This window comes from Lolium perenne, chromosome 5 (assembly GCF_019359855.2).
Source record: "Lolium perenne isolate Kyuss_39 chromosome 5, Kyuss_2.0, whole genome shotgun sequence".
NCBI classification, from domain to species: domain Eukaryota; kingdom Viridiplantae; phylum Streptophyta; class Magnoliopsida; order Poales; family Poaceae; genus Lolium; species Lolium perenne.
The window spans coordinates 20,288,908-20,314,026 of NC_067248.2; the positions used below are offsets into that span (position 1 = coordinate 20,288,908).

The 25,119-nt window shown below is 39.9% G+C and overlaps 2 protein-coding genes across 2 annotated transcripts; one reads left to right on the forward strand and one right to left on the reverse strand.

The window, feature by feature from the left end:
* The first annotated feature begins 3,755 nt into the window (after positions 1-3,755).
* LOC127303186 (uncharacterized) lies at positions 3,756-19,993 on the forward strand. The gene is made up of 2 exons (XM_071820693.1): positions 3,756-4,040; positions 19,736-19,993. The coding sequence occupies exons 1-2, from the start codon at positions 3,756-3,758 to the stop codon at positions 19,991-19,993; spliced, it is 543 nt and encodes a 180-aa protein (XP_071676794.1).
* Positions 19,994-20,779: 786 nt separating this feature from the next.
* Positions 20,780-24,502, reverse strand: LOC127298831 (uncharacterized). The gene is made up of 2 exons (XM_071820566.1): positions 21,569-24,502; positions 20,780-21,474 (listed from the first exon to the last, which is right to left on the reverse strand). The coding sequence occupies exons 1-2, from the start codon at positions 24,480-24,482 to the stop codon at positions 21,050-21,052; spliced, it is 3,339 nt and encodes a 1,112-aa protein (XP_071676667.1). The 5' UTR covers positions 24,483-24,502; the 3' UTR covers positions 20,780-21,049.
* Between the last annotated feature and the right edge of the window lie 617 nt (positions 24,503-25,119).

The following is a 25,119-nucleotide window of genomic DNA, read 5'->3' on the forward strand; positions in this document are numbered from 1 at the left end:
ACCATCATTGTTATTAGAAGGAGATGTATCAAACACATAATGATCAGTAGCAAAAGGATTTTCAAACACCTCTTCCCCAAGCTTACAGCTTTTTATATTATTATGGGAGGAAGCATGGATAGCACTGACACTATGGCAATTATTATCATCATTTCCAGAATTAGTTTCCCAGAGATTTGCAATATCAAAAGTAGTGTGCTCATTCAAATCATGATCGCTAATGTATGTAAAGGGCATAGGAAGATCATCATATTTAGATTCATTATCACAATAATCATTAGGAGCAACATACTTACGGTTACTTAGTGTTATCTCATTCACGCGGGGATACGCCGTTACCTCTTTCTTCTTATTCTCCTTCTTCTTCTTCTTCTTCTTCGTTCCCTTCTTCTTCTTCTTCTTCTTCTCTTCCTTCTCCTCGTTCCCTTCTTTAGGAGGAAGAGGCTTGAAGGGTAGCTTGTCCGCATAACCTGATTTACTTTCAGAAACAATAGAAGAAACTTGGGAGGATCCCTCCTTTTCATTAATTAGTTGAAAACACACAGCGGTCCTATCATATTTTGGCAAGGTGTCATCTTCTAAAATATTTTGTATGTAAGTATTTGTATAGCTATTATCAATGCAATAAGAAAAACACCCATGCAGGACATCATCAATATCAAGATCACTCATATGTAACAAAGAGATTTTTCTCGACAATTCTTCACACCCCAAAAATAAAGTAAGTTCATCATGCTGATTAGGAGTAATTTCATCATCACAATACAAATTTGCAGCACTCATTGGGTTCAAATTATCATTGGAGGAGCATTGAAAATTAAAATGACCCACTTCATGGCAAACTTCACAAATAAAAGGATAGAGGGCACAAACTTTTTTACCAAGATCATCTAGAGCCCTAAACCACTTTCTAGTTTTTTCATTAATATGATGGATGCAATATTCATCTTTGACTTGATTAATTCCACAAGGTCTATGCATTCCACAAAAATTAACATGCTTATAGGAAATAGCACTCTTAGGAGTTTGAGCATGCTTATGGCAATAATTAACAACAATTTCATTCTTCATGCAAGCCTCTTTAAAAGGTTCATGATACTTATCAAAATTATTTTTAGGCAATTCAAAATGAGAAGCAAAGGCTTTATAAAGATTTGCAGCAACTTGAGAGTCAAGACCATAAGTAGCACTCATATTTCAAAATTTATCGGTATCCATAAAAGCTTCAATGCATTCATAATCATAATTTATACCTGACTCTTTACCTTTGTCGTTCTCCCATCCTTCAGCGTTGTCCTCAATCCGATCAAGAAGGTCCCACTTAGCTTCAACCTCCTTGCTTGTGAAAGATCCCTCCGAACACGCGTCCAGATAGTCCTTGTGTTGTCCTGAAAGCCTCGCATAAAAATTGTTAACGATAACATTACGGGGGAGCTCATGAATGGGACATTTGAGCATTAGTGACTTCAATCTCCCCCACGCTTGAGAAATACTCTCTCCATCACGAGGATAAAAGTTATAAATATAATTCCTATCAATATGCACTTCATGAGGAGGATAAAATTTAGAATAAAAGAGAGATGCAATTTCCTCTCAACCAAGAGAATGACTATTCTCCAACAATTTATACCAATGCGCCGCTTTACTGCACAAATAAAGCAGAGAATAGCTTCTTCCTCACTTCATCCATAGAGATACCTGCACACTTGAATAACCCGCATAATTCGTGCAAAAACAGTAAATGATCTCTAGGATGGACAGTTCCATCCCCTTTATAGTGGTTGTCCATAACATGTTCGATAATTTTCATAGGTATTTTATACGGAATACTTTCAGCAGGTGGATTTAAAATATCAGAAGCATCATTAGAGTTATCGCATATGGGAGATAAAGCATTATCAGAGCAAAATATTTCTTCCAAAGCTGAGGAGCAAAAAAGATTATTTTTATATAAACTAGCTTCCCCAAGCTTAGACTTATCCATAGTATTAGCAGTAATTGCATTCATACTAATAACATCACTACTAGCATGCAAATAAGGTTCCATAGGTTTTTTAATTTTCGCATTAAACAATTCTAAATCAGGAAATAGATTAAAAAGCTCACCAATTTTTTTGTTGTTTTCCATTATGCCTAACTAGTGAAAATAAAAACAAGAAACAAAAAGATGCAATTGCAGAATCTAAAGGAAATAGCTTCGAGTACTTACGACGGCGGAAAATAGCTTAGTAGCCGGGATCCGGAGTGTGAGTACCTTTTACCCTTTCCTCCCCGGCAACGGCGCCAGAAAAGTGCTTGATGTCTACGTTCCCCCTCCTTTCCTGTAGATAGTGTTGGGCCTCCAAGAGCAGAGGTTTGTAGAACAGCAGCAAGTTTTCCCTTAAGTGGATCACCCAAGGTTTATCGAACTCAGGGAGGAAGAGGTCAAAGATATCCCTCTCATGCAACCCTGCAACCATAAAGCAAAAAGTCTCTTGTGTCCCCAACACACCTAATAGGTGCACTAGTTCGGCGAAGAGATAGTGAAATACAGGTGGTATGAATATATATGAGCAGTAGCAACGGTGCCAGAAAATAGCTTGCTGGCGTGTAGTTGATGGTGGTAGTATTGCAGCAGTAGTAACGCAGTAAAACGGTAAACAAGCAGCGATAGCAGTATTTAGGAACAAGGCCTAGGGATTACACTTTCACTAGTGGACACTCTCAACATTGATCACATAACAGAACAGATAAATGCATACTCTACACTTTTGTTGGATGATGAACACATTGCGTAGGATTACACGAACCCTCAATGCCGGAGTTAACAAGCTCCACAATAATGCTCATATTTTAGTAACCTTTAGTGTAAGATAGATCAACAGACTAAACCAAGTACTAACATAGCATGCACACTGTCACCTTCATGCATATGTAGGAGGAATAGATCACATCAATATATCATAGCAATAGTTAACTTCGCAATCTACAAGAGATCATGATCATAGCATAAACCAAGTACTAACACGGTGCACACACTGTCACCTTTACACACGTGCAGGAAGAATAGAACTACTTTAATAACATTGCTAGAGTAGCACATAGATAAATTGTGATACAAAACTCATATGAATCTCAATCATGTAAAGCAGCTCATGAGATTATTGTATTGAGGTACATGGGAGAGAGATGAACCACATAGCTACAGCGGAGCCCTCAGCCTCGGGGGTGGATTACTCCCTCCTCATCATGGAGGCAGCGATGGCGGTGAAGATGGCGGTGAAGACGGCGGTGGAGATGGCTCCGGGGGCAATTCCCCGTCCCGGCAGGATGCCGAAACAGAGTTCCGTCCCCCGAATTGGAGTTTCACGATGGCGGCGGCGCCCCTGGAGTCTTTCTGGAGTTTCGTCAATTGTATCAGGGTTTTCGATCCAGGGGCATTATATAGGCGAAGAGGCGGCGTCAGAGGGTCGAAGGGGCGATGACACCATAGGGCGGCGCGGCCAGGGCCTGGGCCGCGCCGGCCTATGGTCTGGGGGCCCAGTGCCCCCCCTCTGGTCCTTCCCGGGTGTTCTGGATGCTTCCGGTGAAAATAGGAACTTGGGCGTTGATTTCGTCCGATTCCGAGAATATTTCGTTACTAGGATTTCTGAAACCAAAAACAGCAGAAAACAGGAACTGGCACTTCGGCATCTTGTTAATAGGTTAGTTCCAGAAAATGCACGAATATGACATAAAGTGTGCATAAAACATGTAGATAACATCAATAATGTGGCATGGAACATAAGAAATTATCGATACGTTGGAGACGTATCAGTCCAGTGCTCCGGCACCGGGGGGGCTCGCCCCTGGACCTGCTGTGCGGGAACCTGGGAGGCTACTACGTCTCGCCGGAGCTATGTGTCTCGGCACTCTGCGGCGCCGACCCCTCCGCCTGCCGCAACGCGCGCAGCAAGCTGGATCTCGCCGCTCTCGCCACCAGGCTGGCGGCGGCCAACGCCACGGCGACCAAGGCCAGCATCGAGTCGGCGCTCGGCCATGGCGCCGGAAGGGATGCCGAGGTGTAATATCCCAGGTAATGGGGTTACAAAAATAGAGGAAACAGATGTGTGCATTGCATTCATGCATAGAAAATCTGGGGAATTTTCGCGCTTTAAAGTAAAACAGTCACAGTAACTGAAGTTTCACTTGACCTTGGTCGAATTGAAGTAGCTCATCAAGTCAAGCGCTATAAACCTCAATGTGACTTTGTTAAAACCTTGTTTTGGGTAGAGAGGATTTGATCTAAGGGGTTAGATCAAATGGAATTGATATTCAACACAACAACACTTTACTCAATGATCAATTGCTTGATCATACAAAAGATCACAACATGGTAATCCTTGCCATAACATATGAACATCCATTTAATTGGAAATCAAGTAACAATAATTGGAGAAACCATTCTTGACTTATCTTTTCCATGTCTTAAACTAATCCATGATCCTACCATGAACCTCATGGTATTCATTTTATTTCATTCTTGGAAACATGACATGGAGATCAACTCTAGAAATATGTATTCTTCTCTATTCCCCATTATTAAGCATCAAACCTAGAGAGGTGAGAGTTCTATTATAATTATTAGAAAAGCAATGACAAACCTTAAGCTAAACCTTGGTTATGCATCCAAGTATTCAAATCATCATCTTTAAGAGGAATCCTAGGATAGGTTCCAAGACATTTCCTAGAGAGAGAACCCATTTATTTTAACCATAGATATTGGTGACCACATAATTATCTTTGGAGAATAACCTTAGGTTAGTAGTGAAGTCCTTCCCAAGTGAGAGAGCCCATTCATATCAATTCTAGCTTTACCTATTAATGAATAAAGGACAATCTCTGAACTAAAGTATTGGGTTGTAAACCATTTCATCTTGGAGTGGTGAGATAGCCAAATACCAAGTGGAATAAGACTATATCCATGAATTAGTGAAATAAGGAGTGGATTAATCCAACTAAGTTAGACAATTGAATCTTTAGCTCAGCAACCTAAATAAATATTAGGAGTACACCATAAACCCTAAGAACTTGAGGTAGAGATATTAAGAACAAGTGGATCATGCCTAATCAATGACCATGCTATGAAGAAATAGGAGAATAATTCAAATGCTAACACTTATATGGTTAATAGATATTATTCCCCACATGAAATCATAGGGAGGTAACTAGCAAGCAAACCTAGGCTTGTATCCCAACCCTAACTTGTGAACCATTTGGTGATAATAATTAGAATCCTACCATATCTACATTTCATAAATTAATGAACCTAAGAAAACCTTAGAGTTAAACACTATACTTTATTTGGTGAGAAACCATACATCCATATGACCAAAGTTAACTATAAAAATAACTATAACTAGTATAGTTACTTTAATGATAAATTAGGGATAATAATATAAGTTAATTGGTAGAAGATAAAACCAATTCTCAAATCCTCAGTAATTAGAGAAGCACATAAGAAATAAATGTTAAGTAAGCCACCACCTTATCCTGGTTAGGGGAGATTAAACCCTAGCCAATGCACTATGGTGTCATTCTATATCTACCACCTATAATTATGTCTTAACCCTAGCTGATACATCATTTGGGTGATCACAAATATAAACCTAGTGCACATTTGAGTTCCAACCCACATGCCATTAGGTGAACCTCATGAAAACCCTAGAATTGATCACAAGCTAAATCTTATTCTTCAAATATTGAACCAAGATTCACATGATGCTAAGTACTATAATTCAAACCATATGTGTGATCAACCACTTATTCTTATAATTAGAACCAAACCATAATGAGAATAGTATCTACTCTATGTATTTCAAGGTGTTAGTACTAAACCTGAAAAGGGAGTTACAATAGAACTTACAAGACTTTTAATATTAATGAAGCATCTTATCAACCCTAACAAAATACTCTTAGAGCCAAGAGAGGGATAAATTGAATTATCATCATTAAGAACCTTACTTAAAAAGGTTAACCATATTCAAATGCAAGTGTACAAACAATTTGGTTAAACACATAATAAAGATCCACCCATAATTCTACCATGAAAAATAAGGCAGGTTAGAATTAATCCTATAGGAAAAAGGGAATTAAAGTGAGAATCTAAAATCATATGTAATTAAAAATTGCAACAAAGCTCACATATGTGAAATGATTATTCAAAAACAATACTGTAATACAATGGCCCTGGTATTAGACCTCATGAAAGTCAAATTGTCAAACACCTGCAAAATGAAATGAAATCAAATTAGATTCAAACCAGAAAATTATATAAAAAAACAGAAAAAGAAAAAACAGAAATAAAAAGAAAAGGAGAGAAAGGAACCTTACATGGCCATGAAGCAGCGCAGCAGCCCAACCACCGCAGGCCGAGCAGCCCAGCAGAAGCCCACCAGCATGGCCCAGTCCATCACCAGAACCAGCCCAACCCCAGTTCTCGTACCTCTTCGCGAGGATAAACACGATGAAGACGTCCTCGTCTTCGTCTTCGTCCTGGACGCCCAGGAGCTCGCCACCGCGACGCCCAGGGCCACGTCCCGCGTCGCCGCCGTATTTGTTGACCGCCAGCACTCGCCGGGGAGCTATAAAACGCGTCGATAATCTCCTTTTCCCCTCTTTTCGTCTAATTCCTCACCAATGCCGAAACCCTAGCCACAGACCTCCGCTCGCCGCCGGCGATAGAGGCATCCCCGTGCCTCGCCATGACCACCAGCAGCACCGCCATCCTCGACATGTTCATAGTGCAAAAGGAATCGTGCGGGGAAGCATCGTGTACCGCGAATCGGCCTCATCTCTGTCGCCGGGTATCGCCGGGAATGGCGGAACTGAGCTCACCTCAGCCCCTAATCAACACCGTCGACCCTCAGAAAAGCATCAGGGTAAGATTTCCCGTCGATTGATACTATTATCGTGTCCCAATTCATTCCGTAGCGTTGCATCGACGTTAGCCGTCGTCCGCCGCCGTTGTTTGAGCTCGCCGGAGCTACTCCGACGACCATTAGGGCGTGGCGCCGCCACCTTTAGGTCCAGTAGGGGGCCGCGCACCCAACCAGACCATCCACGCGCTCGCGGGAGTAGCCCAGCGCCGGCGAGCCTAGCTACTGCCATCGGCCACCATGCTCCTGGCCACGTTGGCGAATTTTGACCCAGTCCACGCCTAGGTGGCGTCAGACGTGGACATAGGCCCACTCGTCAGTGACTCTGGGTAGCACTAGGCCCAGTACAGTTAGCAGTTCCTTCCGTTTTATTTCAAATTCAATAATATCTGCAACTTCAAGTAAATTTTGAAAATTCATTACAATTCAGAAAAATACAAATTAGATATCAAAATGTTCCTAAAAAGAAAATCTATCCAATAAAAATATAATATAGAATTTTTATTTTTAATAAAAATTTAATTATTTTAAACTCATTAATTAAGTCTTTTCTTTTATACTTGATTGAATTAAAATTCAATAAATAAGGAAAACTTTAAAAATTAAATAGAAACAAGTAAAGAAATAAAGAAAACTTTAAAACTAATTTCTTTATTTATTATTTTGTTAAATCCTTATTAGAGGGATTTAAACCCTATTAATAATTTTCTTATTTAATAATTCATTAAAAATAATAAAATGTCAAATCCAATATTATTTTTTTTCAAAGTTATTAATAATTTCAACTTGATAATAAAGTTCTTAATCTAAGAACTAAATAGTAATTATGAAACCTAGTTCCATTTTAAATAACCTTATGGTTTCATAATTCCATGTGAACACTAAAACCCTAATTCTATTATGAAACCCTAGTTCCACCATTTTATGTGTAAACCCTAAATGGTTTCCAAAATCTAAACACTAGATATAACATGAGATCATGTACTTCCTCTTGAATTCATAGAACCATAATTAGCAAATTAATACTTGCTATGTTCACATAAAATCTAGGAGTCCTATTATCAATAATTTAATGTATGCATACGTACTCAACCTAGTTGATCAAGTAGGATCAACCAAATCTAAACCCTAGCTTCCATTACCAAAACCCTCATCTTTAATTATCCATGCCTAGCATCACACCATTGTGATGAACCCAAATAGCAACCATGCTTATTATCTTGCATTAACTAACCACACTTCACTAAACCCTACTAGTGTGAAATACTTAGGAACCATTCCATCTAAGAACCAACCATTCTTTACTCAGGGAATTAAATAGAAAACCTAAACAATCTCAACCTAATTGATATACTTCTTATTATTTAAGAAGTATGTTCTTCAAAAGTTATTCTTTTGAAGTAAACCGAGAACCATCATCAACCCTGCTTATAAGAACCTATCAACCCTAGCTAGCTATCACCAACAAGATGAAACCACCATGATAACAACCATGTATAATTAATTACTTAAGTTGCTTATGCTTAAATAAAACCAATCAAGCCTAGATGCTGATGAATCCAACCATGTTGTGATCCATCTACTACTTACTCCAGAAACCAATTAGAACCATAGAAAACCATAGAACCCCACAAACCTAATTATCATATTTGTTCTTTATCAAAGTACATGTTCTTCAAAAGTTATTCTTTTAAAGTATATGATAATCAATCATTAACCATACCATATAGTACTAAAACTGACCACTGTTATTTACTTGATAACATTATGCCAATTGTCATTCTTTGTGTGCTCAATTGATTATTATGCTTTATTATCTACCTGTTTATGATACCATGTAACCACACCTGAATAAGAACCTTGTATGAGAATCACTCTAAAAGTGCAACACACCCTAAACCAGTCATTACCACTCACTAATCCTAAATCATCGGGGTTAGGTCACGCCTAGAGCGATTGCATCTCATTCTTATGCATTATTGCATCCTTGCCAATCTTTTAAACATCATCCTTACCGAACGATGATGCTATTTCAGAATTTTGAGTTATTGCGTATCGAAGACCTTGTCTGCATAATCTTGCAGTCAAGAAAGCCAAGTTCATCGCTTGCTCATGTCATTTGAGTATCTTTATCAAATTACTTGCAAAGTACTATGATTATCACTATTTCATAAAAACCAAAACCAATATTTTCATAACTATGAATATGACTTTGTGGTGGGCAATGGAACCATGGATTGTGTTGATATGGTGGAGGTTCCATTGCAAGGGTTTATATCCATCTAGGATTAAACAACAAATGTCGCCAGTGATTCTTGTGCCGTAATACCCGTGTTAACCATAAGATCTGGAATGGGACGGACTAGTCAATCGTATTTCCACCTCTTGTACATCAACGGATGCGCTTACCGTAGCAGTTGTATCTGGCGGAACAACCGGAGGGTGGGGATCCCACTCTAATTCCCCACGGTAAAGCATTGCTTGCCGTAGCAGTTGTGTCTTGCGGAACAACCGGAGGGTGGGGATCCCACTCTAATTCCCCACGGTAATGCGGTCTATGATGGGTTGCAGCTACCGGCGTAGGAGTGTATGGTAGAGCCCAGCACTGTCGTCATGGTCGGGGTCCACCCTGAAATCTACGGGAATAATGGGACCGGTGTGGACCCAGGGTCGGGGCATGCAACAAAGGGTGGGTGTGCGAGGTAGCGGAGGAATATGATTGACTATGACCTTACTCCTGACCTCACACCAAAGGAAGTGTGGACGAGCCTGCAACTCGGTTGGCAACAAGGATAAGATCTCTTATGGGTAAAGCAACACACCTCTGCAGAGTGTAATGAACCGTGACCTGTCACTCCCTGTTCCGGGATATGGAACTGCGAACGCAGCCGGAAAGGAGCTCCATGAAGTTCTAGTAAACCGGTGAAGGCTGACGGACATAGTTCTTCTGAATAAAAGCAACCTTTTGAAGAAATGATTATGAAAACCTGCATTGGTATTAGACTTTCTGGTCTAATGTCGTAGCTAGTGCATTAAACACCTCTTTCCTATAATGAACTTGTTGAGTACGCTCGTACTCATCCCACTCTTAAATCCCCTGCTTAGATATGGAGGCATCAAAGGAGGATCTACAGTGCAACTCAAAGGACGAGGAGTCAGCAACTACTTCAAGATCCAGGACCCTGTCAGAGGAGTCGGATACCACATCCAACAAGGAGAAAACCTAGTTTAGCCATAGAAGGGAACTAGCTTCCTAAACCTAGCTCCTACTTAGCTAGAATCTATTCATAGCCTCTATAGCTAGTGAAATACTCTACAAATAGAGTTCGTGATAAGACTAGACTACGAGTCGTTCTTCTGGAGTTTATTTACAGTTTTACCTCATTGTAAAGTAGGAGGCTGTGATGATCTTATGTAACAGAGTCGATGTTGTAATTCTATAGACATACCTTGGACCCGCATATGTTTCTGTTGTACCACTCTGAGCGATATAATACTAGTGGAACGGTGTTTCATTGGTGTTATATCAGACTTGCATACTACACCATGCAGTGGTATGCCGGGTCACCACAGTTGGTATCAGAGCAAATGCTTTGACCTTAGGTTTAAAACCCTTTAAAGGAGACCTATAGGATTGGTAGTGTCTATAGGAAGTTGTATTAGTTAAACCAAATCTTCTTATGACTTGAGATGGATATTCACTAGTGAATAATCCTGACACACTTGAGTCAACATTTCTTACCTAACTTACCAAGATAAAGTGAAGTTAGTTAGAGAATTCCACACATGTAGCACATCATTAAGTACTTAAAACAATAGATGAGTAGATCACAGTTGGTATACAATACATGGTAGTCCAAAGAGAGGATACAACCATAAGGAAGATATCCTATTGGAAGATGTGTACCAACACATGTTATAGTTAAATAAGAATTACTCAGACATGCACTAGGAGTAATATCAAGTGGTGAAGATAATTAAGATATCCTAATAGAAGATGTAGACCAAGTTAAGTAATAGGGTAAGTAAAATTTATCTAAACTTGTGAAACAACTGATAGTAAGGGATGAATATAAGTTATACGAGGTAGTATAAACCATGATGAGTCAATCATAGGAAGTAAGGAAGAGTGATAGGAATAAAAACTTGTCTACTTACATGGTAGAGTTGCTAGTCATATATGATTCACTTGAGAATCATTATGTGATGAAGTAGAACCTCTAAAGTATTTAGGAGGAGTACAATAAGAAGCCAAGTGCTAAACAAGTAGTGCAAGAATTGTATTCCAAAACCATGGAAAGTGTGCCAAGCACATCAGAACCATAGCCTTATGGTACAATAACTTGGAATTATAGGAGCTATATTCCAATAGTTATGTGTCTAGAATAATGATGTTAGAAACAGACATATCATGTGTAGTAGTCCTCAACAAAATGGAAGTTAAGTAGTACTTCCAGATAAAATTAGGTTAACCTTAACCATCCCCAAACCACTTTGTGTCAAGTTTATCTCATTGCAATTGTGCAATTAAGGTAAATGTTGAGACAAATAGTAGAATCCCATATATTCGTGCTAAATATCACGATATAATCCTATATTATGTGGTGTTATATACTACACATCTCAGCCTGATATTTAGAGATGTCTTACTCAACTATCATATTCAGGCTTATGATGGTGTGTATTATAAGCACAAAGCTGAATCTTCTTGAATTTTATTGGATTTTCATTGTTTGACTAGATCCATACATGAAGTTTGACTTTGATATGCAAATGCATGTTGCAATATCAAGTCCTTACTTGATGTTAAAGATCTAGAGGGTAATGGTATTCGTGTGAGGAAGTGACGAATTCTATAGATTCTGAAGACAAGATGAAGGTTCATCAGGAAAAGGAAGTAAAGTTGTGGGAAGAAACCACAATATTCAGAAGGAAGTACCAATCAAAACTCATGCTTTACCTCAACAGAGGAGTACTTTAGTACGGAAGAAGCATGAAGGTGAGAAATATGATGATTATGGTGAAGCTCAAGCAGATCCATAGTTAATATAGAAGGGGGAATGCATGGGAAATCACTTGGGATACTATAATCATAGTATCAGCTAATGGTTTTCTTGCAAAATAAACCCTGAATGAAGGAAGATGATATATGAAACCATAGCAAATATAAGCAGACCATAGTTGATATCAGAAGACCACAGTTGTGGTATAAGATCAACACTGCGAGATAAAGTAGAAGGTGTCTCGTCCAGTTGATCAGAACCTATAATAGAACCCATTTTTAGATAACAAATAGCTACAATTGATATCAAGTAGTCCACCATTGGATTATTTGTACCAAGAAGTTGTAAATAAATAAAATTTTGCCAGCCAAATAACAATAACTTATAATCATTTAGTGAAGGATTCACATTGGATGTCCACAATTGAGTGGATACACCACAAGGATTCTTCACAAGACCTTAGAAGAATATAAACCATAAACTACACCAAGACCCATATTCTAACCATCAATTCAATGGTTGGAATAAAATGAGTTGAAGACCATAAGAAAACTCTTAGGGGTAGAGTAAAAATTGAGTTGGATATACAATTACTCAATACTTTAAGCTAGATCGAAGCAGAAGGTCTGAACTGAGAGGAAGTTCGATCTTATTTTCATAAGATTAATGAACCCTACTTTCAGAAAGATGTCAGATAGAAGTCGAGGTTTATACCTCGAGGAAGTAAGAAGTGGACTATAACTTGAGAAAGTGAGTAATATTTACTCAGAAGTATGGAAGCTCAAGTAAGTTAAGCATAAAGAAGTTGGACGAAGAAAATACCATATACCAAATACAGCTCAAGAAGGCCAAAGACCGAAGGAAATTGAACATACGAATACCAAGGACTAAAAGAATGATTCCTTTCATGGAACCTAAATAACCCAAAATAGTTATAGGTATCAACTATAAACCATGATTGGATGGACTAAATGAGTCTAATCCATTCTTAAGGAAATAAACCATCATGATCATTTCCATGTTAAATACCTTACTTAGTACCATTATTGCAGTTTTGGTAGTAAGGGAAAACAAAGACCTATGTACCAATTAGGAGTATGTTATCAAACTAGTCTTCAGTTGAGACTAGTAGCATCAGAATAAGTCCCAATCATTGAATCTTCAATGGGAAAGGAAACAAGCTTATAGAGTTGGAAGAGATCAATGAATCAAAGTAAGAACCATGGTTCGGAGACAAACCCTAATGGATTCCAGGAAGAATCTGGACAAGGGATATATTCAATTATATCCAGTGAGATCACTGTGGAGTTCTAGAAAAGTTTAAGTCTGCATAAGTCAGAACCACACTTCGGAAACGTGAGAGAGTTCAAACTTCGAGGACGAAGTTTAGTTTAAGGGGTAGAGACTGTAATATCCCAGGTAATGGGGTTACAAAAATAGAGGAAACAGATGTGTGTATTTCATTCATGCATAGAAAATCTGGGGAATTTTCGCGCTTTAAAGTAAAACAGTCACAGTAACTGAAGTTTCACTTGACCTTGGTCGAATTGAAGTAGCTCATCAAGTCAAGCGCTATAAACCTCAATGTGACTTTGTTAAAACCTTGTTTTGGGTAGAGAGGATTTGATCTAAGGGGTTAGATCAAATGGAATTGATATTCAACACAACAACACTTTACTCAATGATCAATTGCTTGATCATACAAAAGATCACAACATGGTAATCCTTGCCATAACATATGAACATCCATTTAATTGGAAATCAAGTAACAATAATTGGAGAAACCATTCTTGACTTATCTTTTCCATGTCTTAAACTAATCCATGATCCTACCATGAACCTCATGGTATTCATTTTATTTCATTCTTGGAAACATGACATGGAGATCAACTCTAGAAATATGTATTCTTCTCTATTCCCCATTATTAAGCATCAAACCTAGAGAGGTGAGAGTTCTATTATAATTATTAGAAAAGCAATGACAAACCTTAAGCTAAACCTTGGTTATGCATCCAAGTATTCAAATCATCATCTTTAAGAGGAATCCTAGGATAGGTTCCAAGACATTTCCTAGAGAGAGAACCCATTTATTTTAACCATAGATATTGGTGACCACATAATTATCTTTGGAGAATAACCTTAGGTTAGTAGTGAAGTCCTTCCCAAGTGAGAAAGCCCATTCATATCAATTCTAGCTTTACCTATTAATGAATAAAGGACAATCTCTGAACTAAAGTATTGGGTTGTAAACCATTTCATCTTGGAGTGGTGAGATAGCCAAATACCAAGTGGAATAAGACTATATCCATGAATTAGTGAAATAAGGAGTGGATTAATCCAACTAAGTTAGACAATTGAATCTTTAGCTCAGCAACCTAAATAAATATTAGGAGTACACCATAAACCCTAAGAACTTGAGGTAGAGATATTAAGAACAAGTGGATCATGCCTAATCAATGACCATGCTATGAAGAAATAGGAGAATAATTCAAATGCTAACACTTATATGATTAATAGATATTATTCCCCACATGAAATCATAGGGAGGTAACTAGCAAGCAAACCTAGGCTTGTATCCCAACCCTAACTTGTGAACCATTTGGTGATAATAATTAGAATCCTACCATATCTACATTTCATAAATTAATGAACCTAAGAAAACCTTAGAGTTAAACACTATACTTTATTTGGTGAGAAACCATACATCCATATGACCAAAGTTAACTATAAAAATAACTATAACTAGTATAGTTACTTTAATGATAAATTAGGGATAATAATATAAGTTAATTGGTAGAAGATAAAACCAATTCTCAAATCCTCAGTAATTAGAGAAGCACATAATAAATAAATGTTAAGTAAGCCACCACCTTATCCTGGTTAGGGGAGATTAAACCCTAGCCAATGCACTATGGTGTCATTCTATATCTACCACCTATAATTATGTCTTAACCCTAGCTGATACATCATTTGGGTGATCACAAATATAAACCTAGTGCACATTTGAGTTCCAACCCACATGCCATTAGGTGAACCTCATGAAAACCCTAGAATTGATCACAAGCTAAATCTTATTCTTCAAATATTGAACCAAGATTCACATGATGCTAAGTACTATAATTCAAACCATATGTGTGATCAACCACTTATTCTTATAATTAGAACCAAACCATAATGAGAATAGTATCTACTCTATGTATTTCAAGGTGTTAGTACTAAACCTGAAAAGGGAGTTACAATAGAACTTACAAGACTTTTAATATTAATGAAGCATCTTATCAACCCTAACAAAATACTCTTAGAGCCAAGAGAGGGATAAATTGAATTATCATCATTAAGAACCTTACTTAAAAAGGTTAACCATATTCAAATGCAAGTGTACAAACAATATGGTTAAACACATAATAAAGATCCACCCATAATTCTACCATGAAAAATAAGGCAGGTTAGAATTAATCCTATAGGAAAAAGGGAATTAAAGTGAGAATCTAAAATCATATGTAATCAAAAATTGCAACAAAGCTCACATATGTGAAATGATTATTCAAAAACAATACTGTAATACAATGGCCCTGGTATTAGACCTCATGAAAGTCAAATTGTCAAACACCTGCAAAATGAAATGAAATCAAATTAGATTCAAACCAGAAAATTATATTAAAAAAAACAGAAAAAGAAAAAATAGAAATAAAAAGAAAAGGAGAGAAAGGAACCTTACCTGGCCATGAAGCAGCGCAGCAGCCCAACCACCGCAGGCCGAGCAGCCCAGCAGAAGCCCACCAGCATGGCCCAGTCCATCACCAGAACCAGCCCAACCCCAGTTCTCGTACCTCTTCGCGAGGATAAACACGATGAAGACGTCCTCGTCTTCGTCTTCGTCCTGGACGCCCAGGAGCTCGCCACCGCGACGCCCAGGGCCACGTCCCGCGTCGCCGCCGTATTTGTTGACCGCCAGCACTCGCCGGGGAGCTATAAAATGCGTCGATAATCTCCTTTTCCCCTCTTTTCGTCTAATTCCTCACCAATGCCCGAAACCCTAGCCGCAGACCTCCGCTCGCCGCTGGTGATAGAGGCATCCCCGTGCCTCGCCATGACCACCAGCAGCACCGCCGTCCTCGACATGTACATAGTGCAAAAGGAATCGTGCGGGGAAGCATCGTGTACCGCGAATCGGCCTCATCTCTGTCGCCGGGTATTGCCGGCAATGGCGGAACTGAGCTCACCTCAGCCCCTAATCAACACCGTCGACCCTCAGAAAAGCATCAGGGTAAGATTTCCCGTCGATTGATACTATTATCGCGTCCCAATTCATTCCGTAGCGTTGCATCGACGTTAGTCGTCGTCCGCCGCCGTTGTTTGAGCTCGCCGGAGCTACTCCGGCGACCATTAGGGCGCGGCGCCGCCACCTTTAGGTCCAGTAGGGGGCCGCGCACCCAACCAGACCATCCACGCGCTCGCGGGAGTAGCCCAGCGCCGGCGAGCCTAGCTACTGCCACCGGCCACCATGCTCCTGGCCACGTTGGCGAATTTTGACCCAGTCCACGCCTAGGTGGCGCCAGACGTGGACATAGGCCCACTCGTCAGTGACTCTGGGTAGCTCTAGGCCCGGTCTGATTAGCGATTCCTTAGTTTTATTTCAAATTCAATAATATCTGCAACTTCAAGTAAATTTAGAAAATTCATTACAATTCAGAAAAATACAAATTAGATATCAAAATGTTCCTAAAAAGAAAATCTATCCAATAAAAATATAATATAGAATTTTTATTTTTAATAAAAAATTAATTATTTTAAACTCATTAATTAAGTCTTTTCTTTTATACTTGATTGAATTAAAATTCAATAAATAAGGAAAACTTTAAAAATTAAACAGAAACAAGTAAAGAAATAAAGAAAACTTTAAAACTAATTTCTTTATTTATTATTTTGTTAAATCCTTATTAGAGGGATTTAAACCCTATTAATAATTCTCTTATTTAATAATTCATTAAAAATAATAAAATGTCAAATCCAATATTATTTTTATTTCAAAGTTATTAATAATTTCAACTTGATAATAAAGTTCTTAATCTAAGAACTAAATAGTAATTATGAAACCTAGTTCCATTTTAAATAACCTTATGGTTTCATAATTCCATGTGAACACTAAAACCCTAATTCTATTATGAAACCCTAGTTCCACCATTTTATGTGTAAACCCTAAATGGTTTCCAAAATCTAAACACTAGATATAACATGAGATCATGTACTTCCTCTTGAATTCATAGAACCATAATTAGCAAATTAATACTTGCTATGTTCACATAAAATCTAGGAGTCCTATTATCAATAATTTAATGTATGCATACCTACTCAACCTAGTTGATCAAGTAGGATCAACCAAATCTAAACCCTAGCTTCCATTACCAAAACCCTCATCTTTAATTATCCATGCCTAGCATCACACCATTGTGATGAACCCAAATAGCAACCATGCTTATTATCTTGCATTAACTAACCACACTTCACTAAACCCTACTAGTGTGAAATACTTAGGAACCATTCCATCTAAGAACCAACCATTCTTTACTCAGGGAATTAAATAGCAAACCTAAACAATCTCAACCTAATTGATATACTTCTTATTATTTAAGAAGTATGTTCTTCAAAAGTTATTCTTTTGAAGTAAACCGAGAACCATCATCAACCCTGCTTATAAGAACCTATCAACCCTAGCTAGCTATCACCAACAAGATGAAACCACCATGATAACAACCATGTATAATTAATTACTTAAGTTGCTTATGCTTAAATAAAACCAATCAAGCCTAGATGCTGATGAATCCAACCATGTTGTGATCCATCTACTACTTACTCCAGAAACCAATTAGAACCATAGAAAACCATAGAACCCCACAAACCTAATTATCATATTTGTTCTTTATCAAAGTACATGTTCTTCAAAAGTTATTCTTTTAAAGTATACGATAATCAATCATTAACCATACCATATAGTACTAAAACTGACCACTGTTCTTTACTTGATAACATTATGCCAATTGTCGTTCTTTGTGTGCTCAATTGATTATTATGCTTTATTATCTACCTGTTTATGATACCATGTAACCACACCTGAATAAGAACCTTGTATGAGAATCACTCTAAAAGTGCAACACACCCTAAACCAGTCATTACCACTCACTAATCCTAAATCATCGGGGTTAGGTCACGCCTAGAGCGATTGCATCTCATTCTTATGCATTATTGCATCCTTGCCAATCTTTTAAACATCGTCCTTACCGGACGATGATGCTATTTCAGAATTTGGAGTTATTGCATATCGAAGACCTTGTCTGCATAATCTTGCAGTCAAGAAAGCCAAGTTCATCGCTTGCTCATGTCATTTGAGTATCTTTATCAAATTACTTGCAAAGTACTATGATTATCACTATTGCATAAAAACCAAAACCACTATTTTCATAACTATGAATATGACTATGTGGTGGGCAATGGAACCATGGATTGTGTTGATATGGTGGAGGTTCCATTGCAAGGGTTTATATCCATCTAGGATTAAACAACAAATGTCGCCAGTGATTCTTGTGCCGTAATACCCGTGTTAACCATAAGATCTGGAATGGGACGGACTAGTCAATCGTATTTCCACCTCTTGTACATCAACGGATGCGCTTACCGTAGCTGTATCTCAGCGGAACAACCGGAGGGTGGGGATCCCACTCTAATTCCCCACGGTAAAGCATTGCTTGCCGTAGCAGTTGTGTCTTGCGGAACAACCGGAGGGTGGGGATCCCACTCTAATTCCCCACGGTAATGCGGTCTATGATGGGTTGCAACTACCGGCGTAGGAGTGTATGGTAGAGCCCAGCACTGTCGTCGTGGTCGGGGTCCACCCTGAAATCTACGGGAATAATGGGACCGGCGTGGACCCAGGGTCGGGGCATGCAACAAAGGGTGGGTGTGCGAGGTAGCGGAGGAATATGATTGACTATGACCTTACTCCTGACCTCACACCAAAGGAAGTGTGGACGAGCCTGCAACTCGGTTGGCAACAAGGATAAGATCTCTTATGGGTAAAGCAACACACCTCTACAGAGTGTAATGAACCGTGACCTGTCACTCCCTGTTCCGGGATATGGAACTGCGAACGCGGCCGGAAAGGAGCTCCATGAAGTTCTAGTAAACCGGTGAAGGCTGACGGACATAGTTCTTCTGAATAAAAGCAACCTTTTGAAGAAATGATTATGAAAACCTGCATTGGTATTAGACTTTCTGGTCTAATGTCGTAGCTAGTGCATTAAACACCTCTTTCCTATAATGAACTTGTTGAGTACGCTCGTACTCATCCCACTCTTAAATCCCCTGCTTAGATATGGAGGCATCAAAGGAGGATCTACAGTGCAACTCAAAGGACGAGGAGTCAACAACTACTTCAAGATCCAGGACCCTGTCAGAGGAGTCGGATACCACATCCAACAAGGAGAAAACCTAGTTTAGCCATAGAAGGGAACTAGCTTCCTAAACCTAGCTCCTACTTAGCTAGAATCTATTCATAGCCTCTATAGCTAGTGAAATACTCTACAAATAGAGTTCGTGATAAGACTAGACTATGAGTCGTTCTTCTGGAGTTTATTTACAGTTTACCTCATTGTAAAGTAGGAGGCTGTGATGATCTTATGTACAGAGTCGATGTTGTAATGCTATAGACAAACCTTGGACCCGCATATGTTTCTGTTGTACCACTCTGAGCGATATAATACTAGTGGAACGGTGTTTCATTGGTGTTATATCAGACTTGCATACTACACCATGCAGTGGTATGCTGGGTCACCACACGAGGCCACCAAGGGCATGCGCTCCTGCCTGCAGCTCTACGCGGGCGCCGTGCCGGCGCTGCAGTGGGCGGCGCAGGCCGTGGCCGCCGGGCGGTACCGCGGCGCGGGGCAGGTGCTGCAGGCGGCAGTGTACATCGGGTCCGGGTGCACCGGCATGGCCGGCCAGGCGGCGCTGCCCAGGGAGAGCGACCGCTTCAGCTACATGGCCATCGTCGCGCACGCCGTCGTCGCATCCATGTACCCCGGTTACAACATGTTGTAACCCAACATGTCTGATATCAAAAATGCAAAGAAAATGGCGACCAAATAATACTCTCTCCGCTCTGAAATATAAGACGTTGAGGAAAACTTCCGACCTGGTGAAAATCTAGCAAAATGACATCGCTACCCCCATCTAATCTGAATGACCGCTTTCCCATCATCTTCCTCCAAGGAAAAGCTAGTGGACGTATTTACTGTACCTCTCCCACTACCATCGTTTACCTTTTGTAAGCGCAATCTCAACTTAACATGGTCCCGTTGAGATTGAGAGAGGGTGATAAATTGTGTATTATGTCTAGAGTAATAAACTATGTAATATGTCTAGTGTAGATATACGGCATGGTTGTCTATAAACTAACCATATGTAACCATGTATTGTACCGCTATATAATACCATACCGGCCCATTGGGATCCTTGTGTTACCCTATCAAACCCTAATACATATCGATGTTCATCGGATGGGAGTTAGGGAGCACGCGCTAACACAGGGGAGTGCACCGACACAAAAACCATGCAGATACATACTCCCTCCGTCCCGGTTCACTGGAATTACGCGTATCCCTAGATTTCCTATTTGACCAACATAATATTAATTGTATAATACAAAATTATATCATTAGAAAGTGGAACATCTAAGTTTTCTCATGATATATATTCTATAATATATATTTTGTATTATGTTGATAAAATTTACGATCTAAAAATACATGAAAGCCCTATGAACCGGGACGGAGGTAGTAGTAACAGTAAACATGAAACCAGATTGATTATATTCCTTCCTCGCGTGCCATCTGTCCTCCACATCGATCGATGGAAAACCAGCTGCGAGTGCTTGATTTCAAACACCCCGACATGGCAAAAACCTACTAATGCCGGTCCCCTCTAACAAACTAAGAGTTCATATTACAAGACACAATACAAGTTTAGTAAGCAACATAAAACTCCAAACTAGCCTAATTGAAGAAATAACATGGTCAACCTTTCATGATCATTAGAATTCTGCAACCGGAGTGGAAGTGGAAGAAGAAACAATACATGGCCCTACACATTACCATATCAATGTTGCTGCTGCACGCTTCTAGTTGCTACCAAGAAAGAAGAGTAATCCTTCTTGATGTTCTTCAGACTCGTGACCACGTCTCCCATGCTTGGCCTCTGGTCAGGAGAATCTCTGGAACACTCTAGACCCATCTTGAATGTCGACACGAGAAAGTTACCATTGTGGGCAATTGAGGATGAAGACGGTGAAGTTATTATTTTTTGGTGACGAAAGGCTTGGTTCATCCGTTCATCCTGATGTAGCTTCTCATCTAGAATATCAATGAGCTTTGCTGGAAATGCTTGCAAAATGCACCGCCTAAGGCTGGATTCACCGACGAACGTAGGATCAGTGGGCCTCTTCCCCGTGAAAACTTCAAGTAGCATGATCCCAAAGCTGAACACATCGCTATTTCGTGACGCCCTTCCCATAAATGCAAGCTCTGATCATGAAAAAACTCAAGAGAATTAACTAATCGAACTAAATACTCTAGTTTCATAAATATGTTGCTCAAGCGTGATCATGGAAAAACGTACCCGGGGCCATGTACCCAATTGTCCCGGGCATGCTAGCTGAAACCATGGAGTTTTCGTCGCCTAAAAGTAACTTTGCAATGCCGAAGTCAGCAACATGGGCCGTCATGTCCTCATCGAAAAGTACATTGCTAGGTTTCAGGTCACAGTGTAGGACAACTTGACAATGGTGATGGTGCAGATAATCCAATGCCTCTGACACGCCAAGCATAATGTCCAATCGCTCGATGAATCCTAGTGGTTCCCTATTTTCAGTGTGCAAGTGTGCCTCCAAGCTACCATTGGGCATGTACTGAAGCAGCAATGCCCTGAAGTCCAAGTTGGAACATGTATTCAATATTTGTATCAAGTTGCGATGCCGAGCCATCCGCAACACTTGGCATTCGACCTCAAAGCTCCTCACAGCCCGCTCGACTTGCATACTGAGCACCTTTATCGCAACCACCAAACCATCATCTAGCTGGCCCTTGAAAACTTTTCCAAAACTTCCCGATCCAAGTAGGTTATCCTCGCTGAAATTTTCAGTGGCACGAGCAATCTCATGGTATGATACTAACCTATGGCTGATCAGATCAGTGATGCCAGTAGAAGCAGTATCATCTGGCTGCTTCTTATTTTTCCTTTTGATCATTATGTACAGGGAAGCTGCAAATGCACCAGCTCCAATGATGACAGCTGGGAGAATAATCTTTAGCATGTGTCGACCAGAGGTCTGTTTAGATTTTTCTATACACGATGACAGTCTTAGACGAGGAGCACCACATAGCCCAGCATTCCCAACCAAAGATTGCGAGGTGATGTTTGAGAATACACCTCCATTTGGTACATGCCCTTCTAACCTATTAAAGGATAGGTTCAGATATGAAAGGTAGGTGAAATTGGCGAGGTAGTTTGGTATTGTTCCAGACAGATTGTTTGACGATAGGTCCAATGTTACCAAGTTAGTTAAGCGGTCGAAAGAGTCTGGGACTAAACCATTGAATGAGTTGTGAGAAAAATTTAGGTAAGTTAATGAGATTGTAAACTTTCCAAATGAATTTGGGAGGTTACCAAAGAATAGGTTGGTAGAAAGATCTATTATGTCCATATTTATCATATGGCTGAGATCAGAAGGCAATGTACCGGTTAGGGAGTTATGGGAAAGATTTAATTCGACAAGTTTACTATGATAAAACAAGCTTGATGGTATTGTCGAAGATAGATAGTTATTAGATAATGAAATAGACTCTAACATGGTGAGGTTGCTCATGACATCTGGTATGGAGCCAAATAATCTATTATCATCGAGATTTATATTTACAATACTCCTCAGCATACCAAATTGTTCATGGATTGTGCCAATGATGTTATTTCCAGTGAGAAAAAGGGCCTGGAGATTCTCCATCTTAGAGATGGATTCTGGTATTCCATTGGTTAGATTGTTGTTGGAAAAGCTTAAATAAATAAGACCACTAAGGTTTGATATTGTTGTTGGAATCCCACCAACCAAATGGTTGTTATTAGCTTCAAAGCTTATCAGGCTAGTCGAGAGGTTACCAAAATAGCTGGGAATACTCCCAAAGAAAGGATTGTTTGATATGCCAAGGACTTGCAGTTGTGAACAACTACATAGGCTGGCCAAGAAACTAAGATCCCCATGGAGATGATTATCCCGGATATCAAGATACATAAGAGGTCCGTTGTTTCCAAGTGTTGATGGTACTGGTCCAGTCAGCTGATTCGATTGTAAACTTATGTGAGCCATTCTCGATAAATTTCCAAGAAATTCTGGAAATGGGCCCGTTAGTTGATTGAACGAAAGGTGCAGATATGTGAGTTGCACCAGTTTTCCCAATTCCAGCGGAACCTCTTGACTTAAGTTGGAGAATGAGATGTCAAGTAAACTAAGGATGCTAAGATTGCTGAGCACAGCCGGGATAGGGCCAACAATTTTATTGCCACCAATAGAAATCAGTGTGAGTTGTGGTAGCTTAGCCAGCCATGTCGGCACCACATCCACAAGTAGATTTCTACCGAGGCTAAGTTGCTGAAGATGCTGACATGCTGCAAGGCCCAATGGAATTGGACCCTCGAATTTGTTATCGTATAGAGTTATTATTTGCAACATGGGTAGACTGAAACTTGTATTGCTAGGTATAGGACCTGTTAGATTTTGGTTTACCGCTAGACTCATGACAACCATCCTAGACATGTTGAAGATGGTAGGTGGTACTGGACCAGAGAGTTGGTTATATTCCAAGCGTAGAACCTGGAGCATGAACAAGGAGCCCATACCAGAAGGTACTGGTCCGGATAAACTGTTGTTCTGAACGTGTATGTGGCTTAGTGAAGGCATGCTGTCGAATGAAAAATTGGGTATCAGGCCGCTTATGTAGTTTGTTTCTAGAGAGAGGTACCTAAGGCTACGCATGTTTTGCAACTCATTGGGGATCTCCCCAGAGAGCTGGTTGAAATTTAGGAATAAAAATTGGAGCATGGTGAGGTTTCCGACAGTAGACGGGATTATATCTGATAGACTATTGTGGCCAAGATTAAGATACCTAAGACGGCGTAATCTTCCAAGATCAGCTGGCATGGAGCCAGTGAGGGCTGTGTTGGTGAGGTTGAGGACATGGAGAAAAGAGAGGTTACCAAGATGCGGGCTGAGCTCTCCTTGGAGGGAAATGTCTGGCAGCTGCAAAGCGGTGACACGCCCATGGTGACGGCGGCTGCATGTCACACCGATCCAGCTGCAGAACGACACATCCGCTGTCCAATTATTCTTCAGGACAGCCAAAGGATCGGATAGCTGAGATCTGAAAGCCAGCAGGGCCGCAAGGTCGGTGTCATTGCTTGGAGCATGAGATGAAACAGCCATGAGCGGGATCAGCAGCAAGCTTGTGGCCATTAGCATGACCGGAATGCATGAAGGGGCCATGTCGCTGTAGGAACTTTGTATGTTTGTTGGCTCAGGACTTCTATATTTTGGCGGGGAACCTCGGTTACTTATATATAGGGTTATCGAGGATGGGCTCGAGAGTGTTTGATCTGGCGCTTGACATTGCTATCCTCCTCTGAAGTGGGGGCAGGTTCTTTACCACAATTTCCAACTCATGATGTCCGCAATGAGCCATTAAACTTATTTACCAGTGCTCCACTCGGTTCTATTTACTACCATTCATCCTCGTGTGAAGTGGGGGGCTGTTTCTTTACCACAATTTCAAACTAATGCTGTCCCCAATTACCTATTAAACTTATTCACCAGTGCTCCACTCGATTCCATTCTAAGTATACTACCTTTCATCCTCGTCTGAAGTGGAGTTAGGTTCGTTACCACAACTTTCAACTCATGTTGTCTCCACCACTTCTCCGCTCGATTATCATTCGACGACTGGGCATTCTGCAGCCAGTCATAGTACACTTGTTTCTGCAGTCTTCAGAGATAGATAAAGTATGTAGTAGTGGTATAGTATAGAAATAGAAATATTAAACGGCACTACGACCGTACATTGTACGTCGCACGCGCGCGGTGGATCAATCGATCGTCAGCTGAGTCTTGGACGACTCCTGGTTCT